The sequence below is a fragment of the Gossypium hirsutum genome, chromosome D08 (genome assembly GCF_007990345.1).
Source record: "Gossypium hirsutum isolate 1008001.06 chromosome D08, Gossypium_hirsutum_v2.1, whole genome shotgun sequence".
In the NCBI taxonomy this organism is placed as follows: Eukaryota; Viridiplantae; Streptophyta; class Magnoliopsida; order Malvales; family Malvaceae; genus Gossypium; species Gossypium hirsutum.
Window position 1 is genome coordinate 58,711,618 of NC_053444.1, and position 17,848 is coordinate 58,729,465.

The 17,848-nt window shown below is 34.0% G+C and overlaps 1 protein-coding gene across 7 annotated transcripts; it reads left to right on the top strand.

The window, feature by feature from the left end:
* The first annotated feature begins 329 nt into the window (after positions 1–329).
* Positions 330–6,007, top strand: LOC107929383 (uncharacterized). Of its 7 annotated transcripts, XM_041098605.1 has the most exons (13): positions 330–479; positions 603–854; positions 946–1,114; positions 1,205–1,251; positions 1,677–1,748; positions 1,921–2,014; positions 2,351–2,438; positions 3,027–3,124; positions 3,440–3,505; positions 4,456–4,562; positions 5,145–5,212; positions 5,520–5,607; positions 5,705–6,007. In XM_041098605.1, exons 2-11 carry the CDS (start codon positions 771–773, stop codon positions 5,157–5,159), a joined length of 840 nt encoding a protein of 279 aa, XP_040954539.1. In that variant the 5' UTR covers positions 330–479; positions 603–770; the 3' UTR covers positions 5,160–5,212; positions 5,520–5,607; positions 5,705–6,007. The 7 variants fall into 7 exon arrangements, with proteins under 7 accessions (XP_040954539.1, XP_040954541.1, XP_040954537.1 ...); XM_041098607.1 differs by lacking the exon at positions 1,921–2,014 and having other exon boundaries at positions 1,677–1,734; XM_041098603.1 differs by having other exon boundaries at positions 376–854.
* The last annotated feature ends 11,841 nt before the right edge of the window (positions 6,008–17,848 follow it).

The following is a 17,848-nucleotide window of genomic DNA, read 5'->3' on the forward strand; positions in this document are numbered from 1 at the left end:
ACTATTTTAAAGTTTATGGATTATGAGTTTAGAGATTACGGTTTATGGTTTATTGTTTAAGGGTTGAGATTTAAGGTTTAGGTGTTAGGGGTTTATGTTTTATGTTTTATGATTTAGGGTTTAAGGGATAGAGGTTAGGGTTTAAATTAATTAGTATTTTTAATTTATATATTAAATAATTTCTTATATAATTGTAAAAGATATAATATTAATTTTAAAATATTAAAATTATGATTATAGTTTAAATTATTTAAGAGATAATAGATAAATTTTATATATATTAAATTGTTTAAGATTTAAGGTTTAGTTGAGAGTTGTTAAATTATGAAATTTTATTAAAATTATGAGGTTTATTGTTTAAGGGTTGTTTTGTTTAAAATAAAATAACAAAAGATAAACAATAGCGGGGTTTGCGTTGTTTTCCCCAAATTTCCCCGCCTGAAATCTCCAAAAGGATCTCCTCTACCAAAGCGGATAAGGTTTTTGGAATTCCTTTTTGTGCTTTCTCTTTGTCAAGAAAGACTTCTGTTCTGTTCGGTATTTGCAGGGAAAAAAAGAGATAATGTGTTTGGTATTTTTGTTTCCGTTATAAATTTTTTAAGGAAAGGGAGATGAAGAAAAAGAAGAAAAAGGGGGAAGAAAAACGCTGCAACTATGGGTAATTTATCGCGACTTTACCCTACTTTTTAAACCATGGTATGAGATAGGCTGGTCTCCCAATATTTCCTTAATCGAAGGGAGGAAAACCCTAATTTTGTCTCTCCCAAGAGATGAAAGGAAGGGAAAAATGGTGTTTTACTTCAAAGCCCGGGCAGAAGCTGGCGATTACAATATGGCTTCATCGAAGATATCTGGTAGTTTCTTATTTGAATTATTTTTCCAGATACATTGAAAAATTTTGAAATTATATAAATTGAGTTGGGATTCGGGTTTGATTCCCCTGAGGTGGATCCACGTTTGTCCGATACTTTTCCTGCTTTGGGTCTTTATTATGCTGTTAATAAGAGCTACAACGACGCCATCTCCAAGCCTTCCACCTCTCCTCCTTCAGTTGTATCGGATTGTGATAGTATTCCTTCCCCTATTGGCAGTCCCCACGCCATTGTTGGCCCTGGTCTGTCTCTCATTATTCAATCCAACTTACACCATCTTTGGTCTGATTTTATTGATTTTGATTTCGTTTTTATCTGGTGAATTGGTGAAGGTGATAATCCGCGAACGGTGAAAACAAGGTTGAGGCAATGGGCGCAGGTGATTGCTTGTTCAGTGAGGCAAAACTCATGATGATGGATGTGTCCTATAACTTGATAAAATACAAGGGTTTCAAGCTGAAATGATAAGAAATCAAAACCAATGAAACCAGAGTCGTTATGGACGTAAATCAAACACCAAACATCTTTTTGTTTGGTAACTTGGGTTAGAAAAATTAAAGAAAAGAAATCAGAAAAATCCACAAGTTATTGGAAAAGAAGAAAAAAAACTTAACCCTGCTAGATTGACTTTTCTTACCTTTAGTCACAGGATTCTGCAATGCTGTCGTAGTTTGATTTATGTTTTTTTTCTTTGATTATTTATTTTGATTATTACTTTGATTAATGTCACCATTACTGTTTTTTTTCTTTGTTTTCGCTTTGATTCTAGAATAGATCATTTTCTGATTTTGTCATGTGATTTAGGTTCGTACTGTGAGAGTGGAGAAGAGGATAAATGAGACAGATAACTACAGCAAAACAGGTTTGTTCCAGAAGGTGATGCCGTTTTCCCTTTTATATGAGGATAAATGTGATTTTATCATGTGATTTGCGTTCTTAAAAGCGGCTGACGCTGATGCATTGGTGTATGTATTGGTGTTTATTACTTGAAAAGAAAGGAGTTTAGAAGGGTTGGTTTATTTATTAATACAAATTTATTCAATTACAGGATGGTACTGAAGGAATAAATCTCAGAATTTGTGCTGCTAATACTATATATTGCTCATCAAATAAACAAGGGTTTGTCTTTGCAAAATTTGCTAGTATGAATGCTGTCATTTGTTTTCCTTTCCTTTCTTTGGATAAATAACTATCTATTGTCAAATTTTGTTAGTCTTGAAATGATCCTTGTATGGCAGTGTCTTAGATTCTTGTGATTATAGTGTCTTAGATCCTTGTATGGCAGTGTCTTAAATTGAAACTAAGGGTTAAGGAAGGTCATGATAGGTTGGTTTATATGTTTATTTAGATCATTGGTTATGATTTATACATATTGATTTATACATAGTGTATACATATTGATCAAATCAGAATTACATAGTGTATAAATATGATTTATACATATTGATTTTTGACTAGTGCACTTCTATTTATACAAGACACGTTGAGGATTCACCTTTTGCTCTTACATAAGTATATCAAGGTGATCTTTTCTGATTGTCGTGAAACTTCTGCATCTCAGCCGAGGTTAGTCTCAATTGATCTCAATTGTCTCCTTGTTCCACTGTTAGCTAAAACAATAACCTCGTTGATTTTCTGACTTGCTTAATAGATTAGTTGTTTCATGTTTGGAAACTTTTGATGCTCTTGGTCTTATGTCCTGTAGTCATTGAAAAAAATTTGGTTCTCATTCTTCACTTAACAAGTCCAATGGCACATACATATGTAAACTAGGAAATTGAAACAAGAAAGAAATGCAAAGCCAAAGCACATTGATACTCTTGAATGATAGTTATAAATGAATAATATGCCTGACTTGGCATTTATAAAACTTACATGCTTGAAGGATAAAACAGAAATTGCTGTTAGAATTGGATTGTCAGCTTTTGCAAGATTCAGTAAAAAAAAAATCATTTGGACACCTGGAAGAATTCATTGGTTTCATTGCTGTAATCTCTCTTATTCGATATCTAATTCATTTCCATGGTTGAGATAGCTAAGTTGTCAATTTCCTCGAGTATTAATTTTTGCATTCATGTTATTTCCCATTCATATTTAACTTGTCAATATCAATTTTTGTTTTAATGCACTATAATTATTTTCCCAATTCTGCAGGGTACATGAAGATTGGATAACCAGAAATGTAGCAGATGTAGTTTGCATGTTTGCACGGCAAGTAGATGAATTGATTCAATCTCTATCATTGGCAAAAGATATACTTCCCCCTTCATATAACTTTTATGATCTTTCAACTATTTATCTATGTCTTTATATGGGATGATGATTATATCACATGCTTCAGAAAAGGATAAACGTGGTGAAAAATATCGATTCACTATAAAATTGATTTGAGAACTGGTGTTTTCTTCATTTGTATGTTGTTTCTATGTTGGAATGGATGAAGGGTGGGACGCTTTTTCACTATAAAATTCTGAAAGGCACTCAATCTATTTTCATTGTCCCATTCACTATTCTGAATCTTTTTAAGTAGCCTTTGCTATCTGTTGACACATTTTTTTTTCTCCCAGAGAAGTGTTGTCAACCAGCTAAAATCCGATATGGAGAAGTTGCAGGAAGAAATCAAGGCCCTACTGGTTAGTATCATGTTATATTTAGGGTACTTATGATCAGCTTAAGTTCTTCGTAAAATAATTGAATCTTGTGGGACTGCATATTGCTTGAGTCATATCATATGGTTAGTCTAGGTGCGTTTGTGTGGTGTATTTCATATGTCCACTTATGCACATAGATTTCGTTCCTATTTCTTGCATCTTTCTTCATACCTGTTAACCAGAAAACTTGGTACAAAAAAAATCAAGTTTATGAGATTCACTCATCATTTTATGATATGTGCTACCACTCGCAAACTGCTTTTTCCCTCTTTAGCTGAGCTCAAACAGGTTTTTAAGGCTATGATTGCCCAAATACCGAATAAAGTTTAATGTTCTGCTTGGGCAGGGAGATTTCTGCTGAGAATTTGGGCTTTTGAGTGTAGGAAATTTGAGATATACAGTTTTTATAGGAATTTATGACGGGCATTATTCCTAATTAGAGGAGGAAGAGAAGTAGCATTCTTTTGTTTGAAGATATATGTGTGTATGTATATTTACTTTAGTCTATAAAAATGATCTAGAAAGGTGGAGATTTTTATGATGGCTAAGAATATGATGGAAGTAAAAGCATTATATCGTTGTTAGTGTTATTTTCACAGGGAAATAAGCAAAGGGTGCACTGCTAGTTTGATGTTGTAATCTGCTCATTAGGTGATGCAGTGTGGATAGTTCAGTAAGTCCTTTGTTTGCAGTGGTTCTCTTTGGTAGCAAAAGAATGGTAAATAGGATGCAGCTCTGCTTTGTGCTGTATTGTAAAATCCGGTGCTGTGTGTATGCTGATTTGCGTTTTATCTTCTTGTGTTCTTTGTTTCATGAGGTTTGCATGGGTGGAGGAGATTTATGTGTCACAAATATACAAACTTCTGGCATTTTATTTTGCGTATTCTTTTAATGTTTTCTTTCCTTGTCTGATGTTTAATATCTGCAGGCAGAACTTGAGTCTTTTAAAATGGAATACACAAATGCACGATTGGAATGTAATGCTGCTGATGAACGTGCCAATATATTGGCTTCTGAAGTCATTGGTTTGGAGGAGAAGGTAATAAACTTTTTAATTGGTGTGAAGTTTTTATTCCTTTTCTAATATCATTCTGTTCTCTATAAAACATCTGCCCCTCTAGATAATAATGGTGAGAGATTGGGAAACTTCTGTGCATAATATGCGTGGCTGTAACATGCTAATATGTACTAAAAATTAAAGGTGAAATTTAGGCATGTGATAAAAGGCTAGCACTTTTTGGTAGCAAGGATGAAAAGTGGAAAGACAAAAAAAGTATTAATTTAATAATTACAAATAACTTTGTTATAAATTTCTACCATTAGATTAAATAGTTTGCAAAATTGAAGGTTACTTTTGTTGTTATTAATAGAGAAACATTTATTATTGTTACTTATTACAACTAAAGAACCAAAAAGGAAGAAAAAGAATATGTGTGCCTGTGGGGTGGGAGATATTTAATTGTTAGTTATTTGCTTATTAAGTAGGTTTCCTGTGTGAAATGTTTAATGTTGTTTCCTTCCGTTTGCTATATATTATCAGGTTTAGACTTTCATTTGGATATATTTTCATGTTGATTCTTCTAATAGTTATAGGGCATCTTGTTCATTCTGAATTTTGCAGAAAGAAAATGTCTAGCCTAGAGAAAGAGCGTCAGGATTTTCTGTCAACCATTGAAGCACTTAAAGAAGGTAAGTACGCTAATAGCTAGGCGTTTTAATGATAATAATATGTTTGTTGTATAAGATCTTGAAAAGAATAGAATTTAACATATGTTTTTTGGAATTCAAAATTTTAAAAGTAGTTAAATTAAATTTGCAATTTATGCATAGTACAGGGATTAATGACATAAATTGAGTTTATTTTTAACTTTGTGAATGTGGTTTGAAAAAGAAAAGAAAAGAGAGAAAAATATTCTGGTAAAAGTGGCAGTTTAGCCTTTAACTTTTAAAAAGGTTGAATCTATTCAATGATTTTCTCTTCTCCTGCCCTTGACAGCACATTCATTTGACAGGATAATTTGGAAACCCTGTTGCAAGAGAAGGACATTTAGGCTGATCTAGTCTGTTGCTTGCAGCATTTGCAGGTATTTTGTGTAGTTTAAGTTGTGAACATTGGGTTTTGATTTGTCATGTGAACAAATATGATGAATCTGAAGTGCATTTCTATTCTTCTATTTGCAGTTAAGATTTGAAATTGAAGACAAAGCAAGGAGACTTTTAAGTAATGTGTCATTTTTGTTGAAACCAGGGGGTTATTTTTTCGGTATTACTCCTGAAAAAGTGATTGCCAAAAATTGTTGTTTCTGGATTTGTGTATTTTTCTTTTTTTTTTTTCTTATGGTTACTGCTGCCCTTGTTTCTGGGAGGTGATTGTGTAAACATTTGTGTACTTTAGTTATTGTAAGAATATTTTTAACATTGTTAATTTTAATATTTTTGTAAGAATATTCAGTTATCAATTTATATCATATATCTTTTATTGAATTTGAAGTATCATTTAAATTTGTTGTTTTTGGTTGGATTTTATGTTATAGGAAGGATTGTATATGGATAAAAATCGGTGTTACAAATTTGTCAAAATTAGTGGCGTTTTTCTATAAACGTTGCTAAAGAATGTATCTTTTAGCGGCGTTTGTTATAAAAGCGTCGCTAAAGATCATGTTCTTTAGCGGCGTTTGTGGGTAAAGTGTCGTTAAAGATCATGTTCTTTAGCGGTGTTTGTGGGTAAAGTGTCGTTAAAGATCATGTTTTTTAGCGGCGCTTATTGATAAAGCTAGGGAAAGCGCCGCTAAAAGTCATGACCTATAGCGGCGGTGTTTGTGGGAGAAGTGCCATTAAAGGTTATGATTTTTAGCAGCGTTTTTGTAAAAGCGTCGCTAAAGGTCATGACTTTTAGCGGCGTTTATTTCTAAAAATGTCACAAACGTTAGCGACGTTGTCAATAGTGACATTTTTTGTTGCGCTTCCAAATACTTTTAGCGGCGCTAAAAAACGCCGCTAAAGGTCTAAAAAAAGGCCACTAAAAGCCTGATAAATCAACTATATGATAATCAACCTTTCAACTATTCTACCCTCTCTATCCTCTTTCAGAACATGTTCCATTTCCCCTAGTGGTTCCCAAATAATCTAGTAATATTCAATTAATTTCTAAGTCACCTCTTGTTCTTTTCGAGAAAATGCATTTATTGCATATGGTATTTCATATATCTATTTCTCATTCATTGTTTTTTCCATTTATCACAACAATTCTAATTTGCAATCCCTACGCAATTGTGTTGAGCTAAAGAAGGGGTCGATCGAACATATATAATTAGAGATTAAATAATTTGTAATTAAGTTTTGACCCTTCGTCTATTAATTACAACATTATTTAGTCATGGATCAATACATTAAAAGTATGAAGACTGATTTCCACATTAATTATATACTATTATAAAAACAACTTAGATTTATGCTTTTGTCTAATGACCTTGTCATTAGTGTGATATCCTTATATGATATCCTTAATCTCTTTAGGTTAAATTTGTTCACCCAATATGATCCTAGTTTATATCATGTTCACCATTGCATCTTTCCACGATGAAAAGAATTATTACTAGCAAATAGTAACAAGAATCATTTGTCCCTAGTGAATGACTCGTGGTCACGTTTCTTTTTCATAATTCATGCAAAAATTATTATAAGTAGTGAAATGATGCCACTACCAAACTATGAATTCTACTTTTGTAAGTGAAGTTATGTTATACATAAGTCATATACCCAACATACCAACTTTTGGCCCTAATATAAACATAACACATACTTTCAATATATCAAAGCATATGACTTAGGTAGACATGGTCCTCAATATTGAGGTAAGGCACACTATGAACGACACAAGTGAATAAATGCATAAATGGGTCCAAGATAGATATTATTTAAGTCTTGTCCAATGTATTGTCAACCCAAATAATCACCTATGTTTTTATTTTTTGGGGAGTAAATCACTCTGATACCCAAGATAATGTATACCCCTAATTGGATTAAAAAGGCAACATAATAGTCTCATGAATTAATTACTCATTTTGTTTTTTCAGACTATAAATAATTTAGATTACCTACTAATATAAGTTATCTTCTACATCACAATTCATCCCTATGATGCAACTCAATATTATTTATTTTAGATAAAAAGTTTCCAAACAAGCTGTCAGTATGTTGTGGATGAACCACTGGTCGTTGCAGATGAACTGCTAATTCTTTCTCCGTTCATATCGTCCTACCCCATGCAATACAATATGACATTCTTATAACATATCAATACAATAACAGTAGGCATGCTTAATGTGGCATGCTGAACATGCAATCAATAATACAATGGCAGAATTAAAAACACAGTTTATCATAAATACAGTGATGGCAGACATGTATCATTTACATATCATGCATATAATAGTAATAATTCAATCACTTAGATCCTAGATTGTAAACTATACATATTATTAGGGATTTAATTGAGAGAAATAAAACGCTAAAAATAATTCAAGGACTATACAGGAACTAAATTGCACAATTCACAAAATTCTGGTCAAAATTGTAAAACAGGGGTCACACAACAATGTGAGAGGCTAAAGACCGTGTGAAAGGGGTACATGGCCATGTGGCAAGACTATGTAATAGGTTGTAGCCATGTGAAAAATGCTAAGGTAACCCTATAGGAGGAACACGACCATGTGGCAGGCCTTGTGGAAGGTTTTTTGTCGTGTGAAGAATGAAGGTGCCTTAATGTAATAGTAGCACATGGTTGTGTAGTGATTGTGTGGTTCACACACCTGTGTGGGAAACCGTGTGGCCCTAAACCTACACACAGTTTGCCCTGATTCACTTGGTAAAGAACACACACCATTCACTGTGGGTCTGATTGATGTCCCTCACTCGATTTTTGTTTGATTCACCTAAACCTGGTCCTTTAAACGACATTTGCATATGTATTAACGGTTAGTTTCAAGATTCAACAAGATAATCAAAAGATTTGGCAAGAACCATAAAATATTGATTAATCAAACAAAAGATTAGCATCGGATAGTAATATTGTGGAAATACAAGATTTAATCATTGGAAACTAGGTGTACTTACTATTTCTTGGCAAAGATTGGGATGCTATTGATGGAAATTATAAAACTAATAGAAAACGATTGAACGGGGGATGATTTGATTTGGAAAAGTAAAAATAGTTATCAACAATTAAGATGAAAATATGGTATAAAGAAAAGGAAAATAAAAGAAAAAGAGAAGAAATAGAAAGATGAAGAGAAATTTCACTAGGATTTGAAAATAGGCAAACCTAATCCAAATGAAAAAAGAATGGTTAAATAGTTAGGGTTTGAAACCCTAAGGGCAACAAAGATAATTTACCCAAAGCTGCAGAAATTCAAAAGAGGAAAAAAAACGATTGTGGAAAGATAAAGCTCGAACCTTATTTATTATTTATTTTTGATCAAATATATTTTGGGAGATGCTTTCACCCTAGTTTGCTAAAAATAAAAAGAAAAGAGGGGCCTTGAACCTAAACTCTCTAAGGAGGGAAGCTAATACTTAACCATTAGGCCTAAAGCCTATTTCTTATTTAATCATTTCGCCTAACCTTATATATTTCGAGGCGTGACAAATATTATATATAATAATAAAATATATATACAATTATTAAATATTAAATAAAAATTTATATTTAAGAATAAAAAAAATGTGGATGGACTTAAATGGACTTGAGTTAGTATTTAAAATATGGGACAAAATGATCAAAATTTGAGACTCATATTTTAGATAAATTCGATTGAAATGATTATTTATAATATTGATACCATGGTTTAGCTTGACACATGAAATCCTTTATTTTCCCCTTCCCTATTCATTTCATTTTGTATTTTACATAGTATGCTCATTTTATTTGCGTTATTTTTATGTAGCGCTTCAGAATCTTTTTTTTTTTTTACATCTACTATAGTTTCAACTACTTTTTTGCAACCAATTGCTTTGTTTTAATATACTGAATATGTTATGAATGCTATTAAGTGGATTTTGAACCTTTCATCTTCCTTAACTTTTCACCTTTCATCTTCTTGTAACCTCTTTCCTATTTATGTATTAGGAGATAAGAAGGCTAATCACCCTATATATATATATAAGAGTATACTACTTGTAATGATGATAGAAAAGAAGAGAAATGCAAATCTCCCTTTATTCTCATCTATTAATATTATTGTTTTCTTTACATTATTTTTATTTTATAACACGTTATTAGCACGAGTTTGCTCGATAGTATTCAATATTTCGTTGTAGAACAAATAATCTAGACATACAACATCCTCGTTGAAGCAACACACCTAAGTTACGTGATTTCTATGCGTACTTGAAAGATTTTAAAATTTCAATATCCCTAATGAAAAAAAAAGTTAAAAATGATACTATTTTTTTTTTGTATTCAAGTATGATTTTATATTTTATTTATTTCATGGTATGCTTGTTTATGATCTAAGACTTTGAATAAGATTGAAGTATAAACAACTTGAATATTTTTACTTAAATATGTATATCTTTCATAACATATGTCATTGAAACGATTAAAAATTAGTAGCCATTTAAAAAAAATATTATTTTATTTGTTTACCTTTACCAAATGTATTATGTTGCCTATTAGATTATTAGATTATTGTTTTCGACACTAGAGGCTCATGGTCAATATTTGGATATGTTGTATGAAAAACTTAGATAAAGTTAAATATACATGTATCGAATATATATCCAAATGCATATGACATAGATGATGGCTATTTGTTTTTTTTTTTGGATGAAATTTTCTATGGGAACCTTGATCAAGTAAATAGGATAATGCGATGTCTCTAGCTAATATTCCATAAAATATTTTTGGGATATTTTATTTTTATGTTGATTAAATTGTAAGGTTGACCTTAGCTATCATAAGATTTTAATAGCATCCTTTTTATTCCTTGAGATTTAATAGATTTAGAGGATAATTTTTCTATACTTAAGTTTGAATAGACATGAATAATAGTGCTTTCTTTTTTTAATTGTTAGCTCAGAATATATAACTTGACAGAAATAAGTATGAGAAAGTTACCATTGTGGAAGTTCAATGATTATCATCTACATGATGGATTAAGAGTGGAATATCTAATTGTGAAAGATTTTCTTAACTCTTAAATTACGTAATAATTTAACCATTAGAAAATGATAATACTCTCTAAAGCTTGTTATGATTGAAATATTTTATGTGCTATTACAGCGGCAATATTGTAAAAAAAAAGGCTTTAAAATTTATTTTAAAATGATCTCATGCCTTCTGCTGAAAAAGGCTTCATTCCCTGAAGTGAATGTAATAATACATAACAGTTATAAAAAATCAAAATGTAGAGATCGTGACTGTACAAGCCCAAATTTCCCGGGCCCAAACAAAAAAAAAACAAAGCAGGCAATTTCAGTTTTTTTTAGCAGGCCTAAACTCGTCTAAGGCCCAACAAATAAATGGCCCAATAACAAAACTAACCTAAGCCCAACACAGACATCAGCCCAAAACACAAAAAAAAAACAAAAGAGGAAAACCCTAGCCGCATCTGCCTTAGTGCCGCAACAGCCTCCAGCAGCCTCTCCAAGCGCCGCACGATTCGGGGCCAACCCCTCTCCACGCGCGCCAAACTCTCCACGATTTCCTGCAAAACGAATTCAAGAAGTCCAATAGAGAGGAAATAGCAGATAGATTCGATTTAGTTTTTTATTTTGGGCTATAAAAAGCCATTGATATTGTGTAAAAGGGGAAAAAAAGACAATAGCAGAGAGAATATACAGATAAAGCTTGTGTTTTTTTTAGAGGTGATTTGTTTTTTTTATTTTCGCTGTGTCCATTATCAATTTTTTTATATATATATTTATTATTTCATAAAATAATAAGAAGAGAAAAAGGAAGAGACCACTTACCTGCTTCACCGAGCCTCCCTCCGTCACAGCCGGAGGCTGAGATGACGATCGGGTTGCGAGGCGCGGCGAAGAATGGTGCGAGGACGCTAGGGATTAAACCCTAGCAGAGCACCTAAGAGATATTTTTTTAATTTTTTTATTTATTTTTTTCTTTCACTCGGTTTCAAATGATTTTGAAAGGGAAAATTTTATTTTAAATAACGTTCAAAACGGCGCCGTTTCAGTCCTGCGACCCGCACGGTGACCCGACCCAGGGGAGGATCCGCGTGTTTTTCCTTTCAATGGTCAATTTGCGCAATCAGTCCCTTGGTTTTTGCAGCGCATTTAAATTACATTTTCTGTTTCTTTTAAATTTTGCCATGCATTTTATGCGGTTGCATATTGGACCACGATTGCTGCGCACCGTTTTAGGAGGCGGGTTATTTCCATTCTAACCCCCCGAATATAAGGCCTGCTTCATAATTTGGTCCTCCATTCCATTTTAATTGCATTCCTTTGTATTTTCCTCTCTTTTGACTTTCATTTTTTTAGATCGTTATTGTTGTATTTATTATATTTATCTATATATGCATATGCATCTTATATACATATGTTGCATATTTTGCTATTATTTATCTTCATAGTTTTATGTATATATATGCATGTACACTGTCTAAAATTGTTGTAAATATTTTTTTTTATGTTTTTTAATGTATACATGCATTCTTGTAATATATATATATTTAAACTTTTATATAGCCATGCATGAATTTGGTACATATGGACACATTTTTTAAAAATATATGTATCCTTTATATTTTGTTGTGAATAAGTATGCACGTTTAGTCCATTTTTTTTATATATAATACTTTTCATATTTTTTTAAATACATAATATACATATACGTTTCGTAGCATATACACTTTCCATATTTTATAATTTGAGATACTCATATTTTTTAAATATATTATGTACACGTTTTAAAAAATCATTGTAAATATTTTTTTTACACATTCTGTTATTTTATACACATATTGTACATATATATATTTGAATATATACGTATGCGAATTTTCACCATTTACTTATGTATATATACTTATACATTTTTTTTATTTTGTAAATCTATATACATATACTTATACATTTTTATAAATACATACACATGTACATATTTTTATATTTTATGTTATTTTCACGATTTTCAAATACATACATGCATTTTATTTAAATTTTGATTGATATATATTCCATTCCATCTTTTTACACTTATATTTACATGTTGAATGCATGCGTACACATATTTACAAATTTATTTGTATATTACGCTTACTTGTATATATATATGTAAATATTTACTCATATATGTTAGAAATTAGGGTATCTGTTTCATGTTATACCTTAACCCTTTTAGCATCCATTTTAAAAACATATATTTTGATTTTCTCAAAGTACTTAAATCATCTTATTTTATAAATTCCAAAATATTTGGCATTCATGATTCTCGTGAAAGATCGTGTCCTAACTTACTGGATCGCGATTATTTTTCGATGAATTTAGAAAGCCAAGTATTTGTTTTGCAATATATTCGCAAGTTTTAAATAAAAGCTTATTCTCGGGAATTAAAAATGTTGGGTCCTAACTTACTGGTCATGACATTTGCTTTTCGAAATAAGAATTTTCAAAAGCAAAAGGCAATATTCGGGTATTTTGAAGATTTAAAAACATTGTGCCCTAACTTACTGAGTGTGGTGTTTTATTTCTTTGAAATAAGAATGCCTTATTATTTTAATTCATCCATGAAATAAAAAGTTTCATTTTGAAATCTTTTCAAATTTTCGACACCAAGGCATTTAAAAAATCAATTTGGTACCAATTTTGGGCGTTACGAGGGTGCTAATCCTTCCTCGTGCGTAACTGACTCCCGAACCTATTTTCTCAAATTTTGCAGACCAAAGTCATTTTTAAGGTGAGCTGATCACACCTTAATCAAGGATCAGTGGCGACTCCAGTTTTTTGTTTTTTTAAAGGCCGACAACTAAAATTTTTGTTTTCAAAAAACGGTTTCGACAGCTTGACGACTCCACTAGGGACTTTAGAGAGTCGAGCCATAAACTGATTATATTTGTCTTTGTGTCGAAAATCAAAAGTTTTTTAAAAAATTCATGAGTTCCCTTCGCACTCATTGATGTTTTATCATGGTATTTTGGCAACTTTGCATTTGCATTTTACATTACATGGTCAGTTTTACCCTCTTAAGTGGGAGCAAGAAACTAGTCATTTGTGAAGTTTTCACCTCCGTGCAGGGTAGTGGACCGCTTCCGGGATACATCCGTACCTATGTCTTCGTGAGATTTTCATCTCCGTGCAGCCATAGGGAAATGTGTCCCCCTGAACTGAACTCGTTCCGTATGAGCCTATAATGGGGAGGATCGAGGAATCTGTTGGTTCGGGTACCCTTACTCTAGAAACTAAACCTCATATAGTGAGCTTTAGGAACTTGCCCTAGGTAGAACTATACCGAACCCTAGTAGATTCCTAAATAAGTGTTCTTGTTATTTTATATTGGATTATATTTTTATATGTGATACTAACTTGGGTTTCTTTTGTTTTGATTGCATGACATCATAATTGCATGAAATTTCATTATAAAGGCGTTGGTTCATATTCGGTTGCCATATAGAAAGTTTATCATGGGAAATGGGTTTCTTGATAGAGTGGAAGACAATGCGGCTGTTCGGACTTGGTCTGAGAAGATATAGCACGAAAAAGGTGATAGTTTGGCCGTGGGATACGTATCAGAGTTATGGGACTTCACTCGTATTAGCGTAGCTCAGAACAACTTGCAGGAACTGAAGGAGATTTGGGATCAATGGGATAATGAGGTTAGGTAGTTATTCTATTTAAATTATGGGGATTTGCCTTATTTACTGGACATGAAGGTAGACAAGCGTCTGTTTCGAGCTCTTGCCCAGTTTTGGAATCCGGCCTACAGTTGTTTCACATTCGGGAAAGTTGATTTGGTGCCTACGATAGAAGAGTACACAGCTTTACTTCGGTGTTCGAAGGTTCAGGTAGATAGAATTTATTCGAAAGCGGTAAATGTACCGACCTTCTTGAAAAAGCTGATAAATATAACAGGGATGAGTGAGTAGTGGGTTACAGCTCGGATTAAGCAAAAAGGGGATAGTAGGTGTATTCCTTGGAAAAGTTTGAAGGACCTCATTTTAGCATACCTAGATGCGAGGAAGAAAGTAGACGTCTTTGCTTTGAGTATATATGACTTAATTGTGTTTCCTAAGGTTTTGGGACATATTGACGAGGCGGTCACTAATTTATTTGATCGGCTTGATAAGGGAGTTACGCTAGTTCCGGTGATTTTGGCAGAAACCTTTAGGTCATTGAATGCATGTCGAAGAACATGAGAGGGCAGATTTATTGGATGTGCGCAGCTATTACTTGGGTGGTTCCATAGCCACTTTTGGAAGGTTGATAAGGTTTCATATCAGGTCTTCTCTGAAAATTATTCACCGTTGAAAGAGATAGTGGCTGCGTCGAGGAGAGATGATATTACAGAGGAGAAATGGATGGCAATCTTTCAGAACCTGCAAGAAGAAGATATCGAGTGGAGAGCTCCATGGTTGCTTCCAGATGAGATCCTATATAGGTGCGAGGATTTTGACTGGGTTCCGTTGCTCGGGATTTGGGGAGCTGTTGGTTATGCCCCATTGCTAGTGTTAAGACAGTACAGGTCAAGACAGTTTGTGCCTGCCACTCAAGGACTAGCTGAATGTGAATTCTCATATAAAGATGATGGCTACAAAAGGAAGGCTCGTGAGATGGCCAATGTGTCGAATCAGACTCGCCGAATGAAGAGATTAGCCGTGAGTCCAATGACAACTTCTGAATATAATGAATGGCGTGTTAGGAGGGTTAATGACAACATTCCTGGGCCAAGTTCAGAAAATAGTCAGTCAATAGAGGAGCATTTGCGCGTCGTCCCTTCTGAGTTGGAAATCATAAAGCAAGACCTCAAAAGAAGGAATGCAGAATTAGAAAAGAAAATAGAGCAAATGGAGGAAGAAAAGGTGAATTTAAAGTTGGACATAGATGTTCAAAAGTAGGAAACCGAAGGCCTGAGAAAAGGGAAGCGCAAAGTTGAGGAAGATCTGAACAGCTTGAAGACGGATTATAAGAGACTACGTCTGTCAGTAAGAACTGCTGGGTTGGGAAAAACCTCAGAGCAGTAGCGTCAAGAGATTCAAGAAGAAAAAACCAAGGCTGGTAGATAGGAAGAAAGATTCCAAGAAGCCTAGATGCAAAATAGATCGCTTGAGAAGAGTTTGTTAGAAAATCAAGATGAAAGGGATAAATTAAGGGCTAGAGTGGCCGAACTTGATAAGATTGTTCATCAATACCGAAATCGTAATTCAGTGGTAGAACTGCAAGCAAGTTTAAGCAAGATTGAGCAAATGAAGAAGACTATAGAAGAATTAGAGATAGCATTGCAGAGTAGTGAAGCCAAGATTGAGTATTTGGAGGCAAACAAAGACCATCAAAACGAACAGCTTCACTATCTCCAGAATCAGGTCAGAAGCAGGGATCGTGTTATGGGACAAGCCTTGGTTCAGATTCGAGAAGTAGCTGATCACTTACAAACTTTGGCAGTACAAGCTGACACGTTGAGTGTAAAGTATGAATTAAAGTTAGATCGGGGATGGGAGTTAGCCTCGTTGCTTCAAAAAATCAAGGTCTTAAGTATTAGGGCGAAGTCGTATTTGTAGTCTATTCTATGTAAAGGGACTTGTTTTCTAATAAAGTTTTCCAAGTGGAATTGAATCATAATTAACGCCTTTCTTGCATTCATCTCATGCATCACATCATATGCATTCAAAACCTTTAATTGATCTTAATTAATTAAAATTATTGCTCAGTTAACCTGGAAACCAACCAACCAATCCAACACCGATACGGCACTCGAGCAAAGATAAAAGATATGGATCAGAGATTAGAAAAGCTCGAACAGTACCAGAAGGAGATGCAAGACCGGTTTCAGTTGCAAATACAGGAGCGGTTAGACAAGATAAAGCAAGAAATGTCTGAGAAGATGCGGGAATCTCAAGATGATATAGTGGCAAAGTTAACCCGACTAATAACTAAGGGAGGTGACAAAGGAAAAGGCCCCATGGCAGATGTCGATGAGGGAAATGATTATGAACTTTTCTATCCTCCAGGTTTCACCCCTCCACATGAGCGAGCTCAAGCTGAATACCTGCGCAAATCTACTGTCACCATCATGCCTCAGCAATTTCGAGCTGGTATTTCGAACCTCCAAACTGGGCCGAGTTTTAATCCCGAAAATAATCCTACTAACTCTACCATTCCTGACTTTGATGAAGTGGTTGAGAAGGAAAGAGTGAAGGAGGAGTTACCGAGACAGTTAGAGGAGAGATGCAAGTGGCTCGAGGAGAAGTTCAAGGCGATGGAAGTTACTGAAAATTATCGAGGCATTGACGCAAAAGAGCTGAGTTTAGTGCCAGATCTAGTACTCCCTCATAAGTTTAAGATGCCTGAATTCGAGAAGTACAATGGGACGACTTGCCCAGAGGCTCATGTCACCATGTTCTGCAGGCGAATGGCTGGATACGTTAATAGTGACCAGCTATTAATACATTGCTTCCAAGATAGCCTTGCAGGGGCAGCATCCAAGTGGTACAATCAGTTGAGTCGTGCCATGATTGGTTCATGGAGGGACTTGGCGCAAGCATTCATGAAACAATATAGTCATGTGACAGACATGGCTCCTGATAGAATCACCCTTCAAAACATGGAGAAGAAGCCGAGCGAAAGCTTTAGGCAGTACGCACAGAGATGGAGGGAGTTTGCGGTCCAAGTTCAGCCACCGCTCTTGGAAAAGGAAATGACCATGTTGTTCATTAACGCCCTGAAGGCACCATTCATTACACATATGTTAGGAAGTGCCACAAAAAGCTTCCCTGACATAGTCATGAACGGTGAGATGATTGAGAATGCCATCAGGAGTGGGAAGATCGATGTTGAAGAAAGTAACAGAAGATTAGCTTCGAAGAGGAAGGAAAATGAGGTGAACAACACGAGCATGTACAACAAAGGTTACTCGAAGTCAGTAACAGTGAGTCAGCCAGGGAAGGTGGTTGCCAGCCAGCAAAGCTCGTCGAGACAGGAGGTCGGTACAAGGCGAAATGTTGAGAGGCCCCAATTCACGCCAATTCCTATGTTATACAGATAACTATACCGAAACTTATTCGACGTACACGTAGTTTCCCCTTTCTATCTGAAGCCCTTGCAACCCCTGTATCCCAAATGGTATGATGTGAATGCACAATGCGACTATCA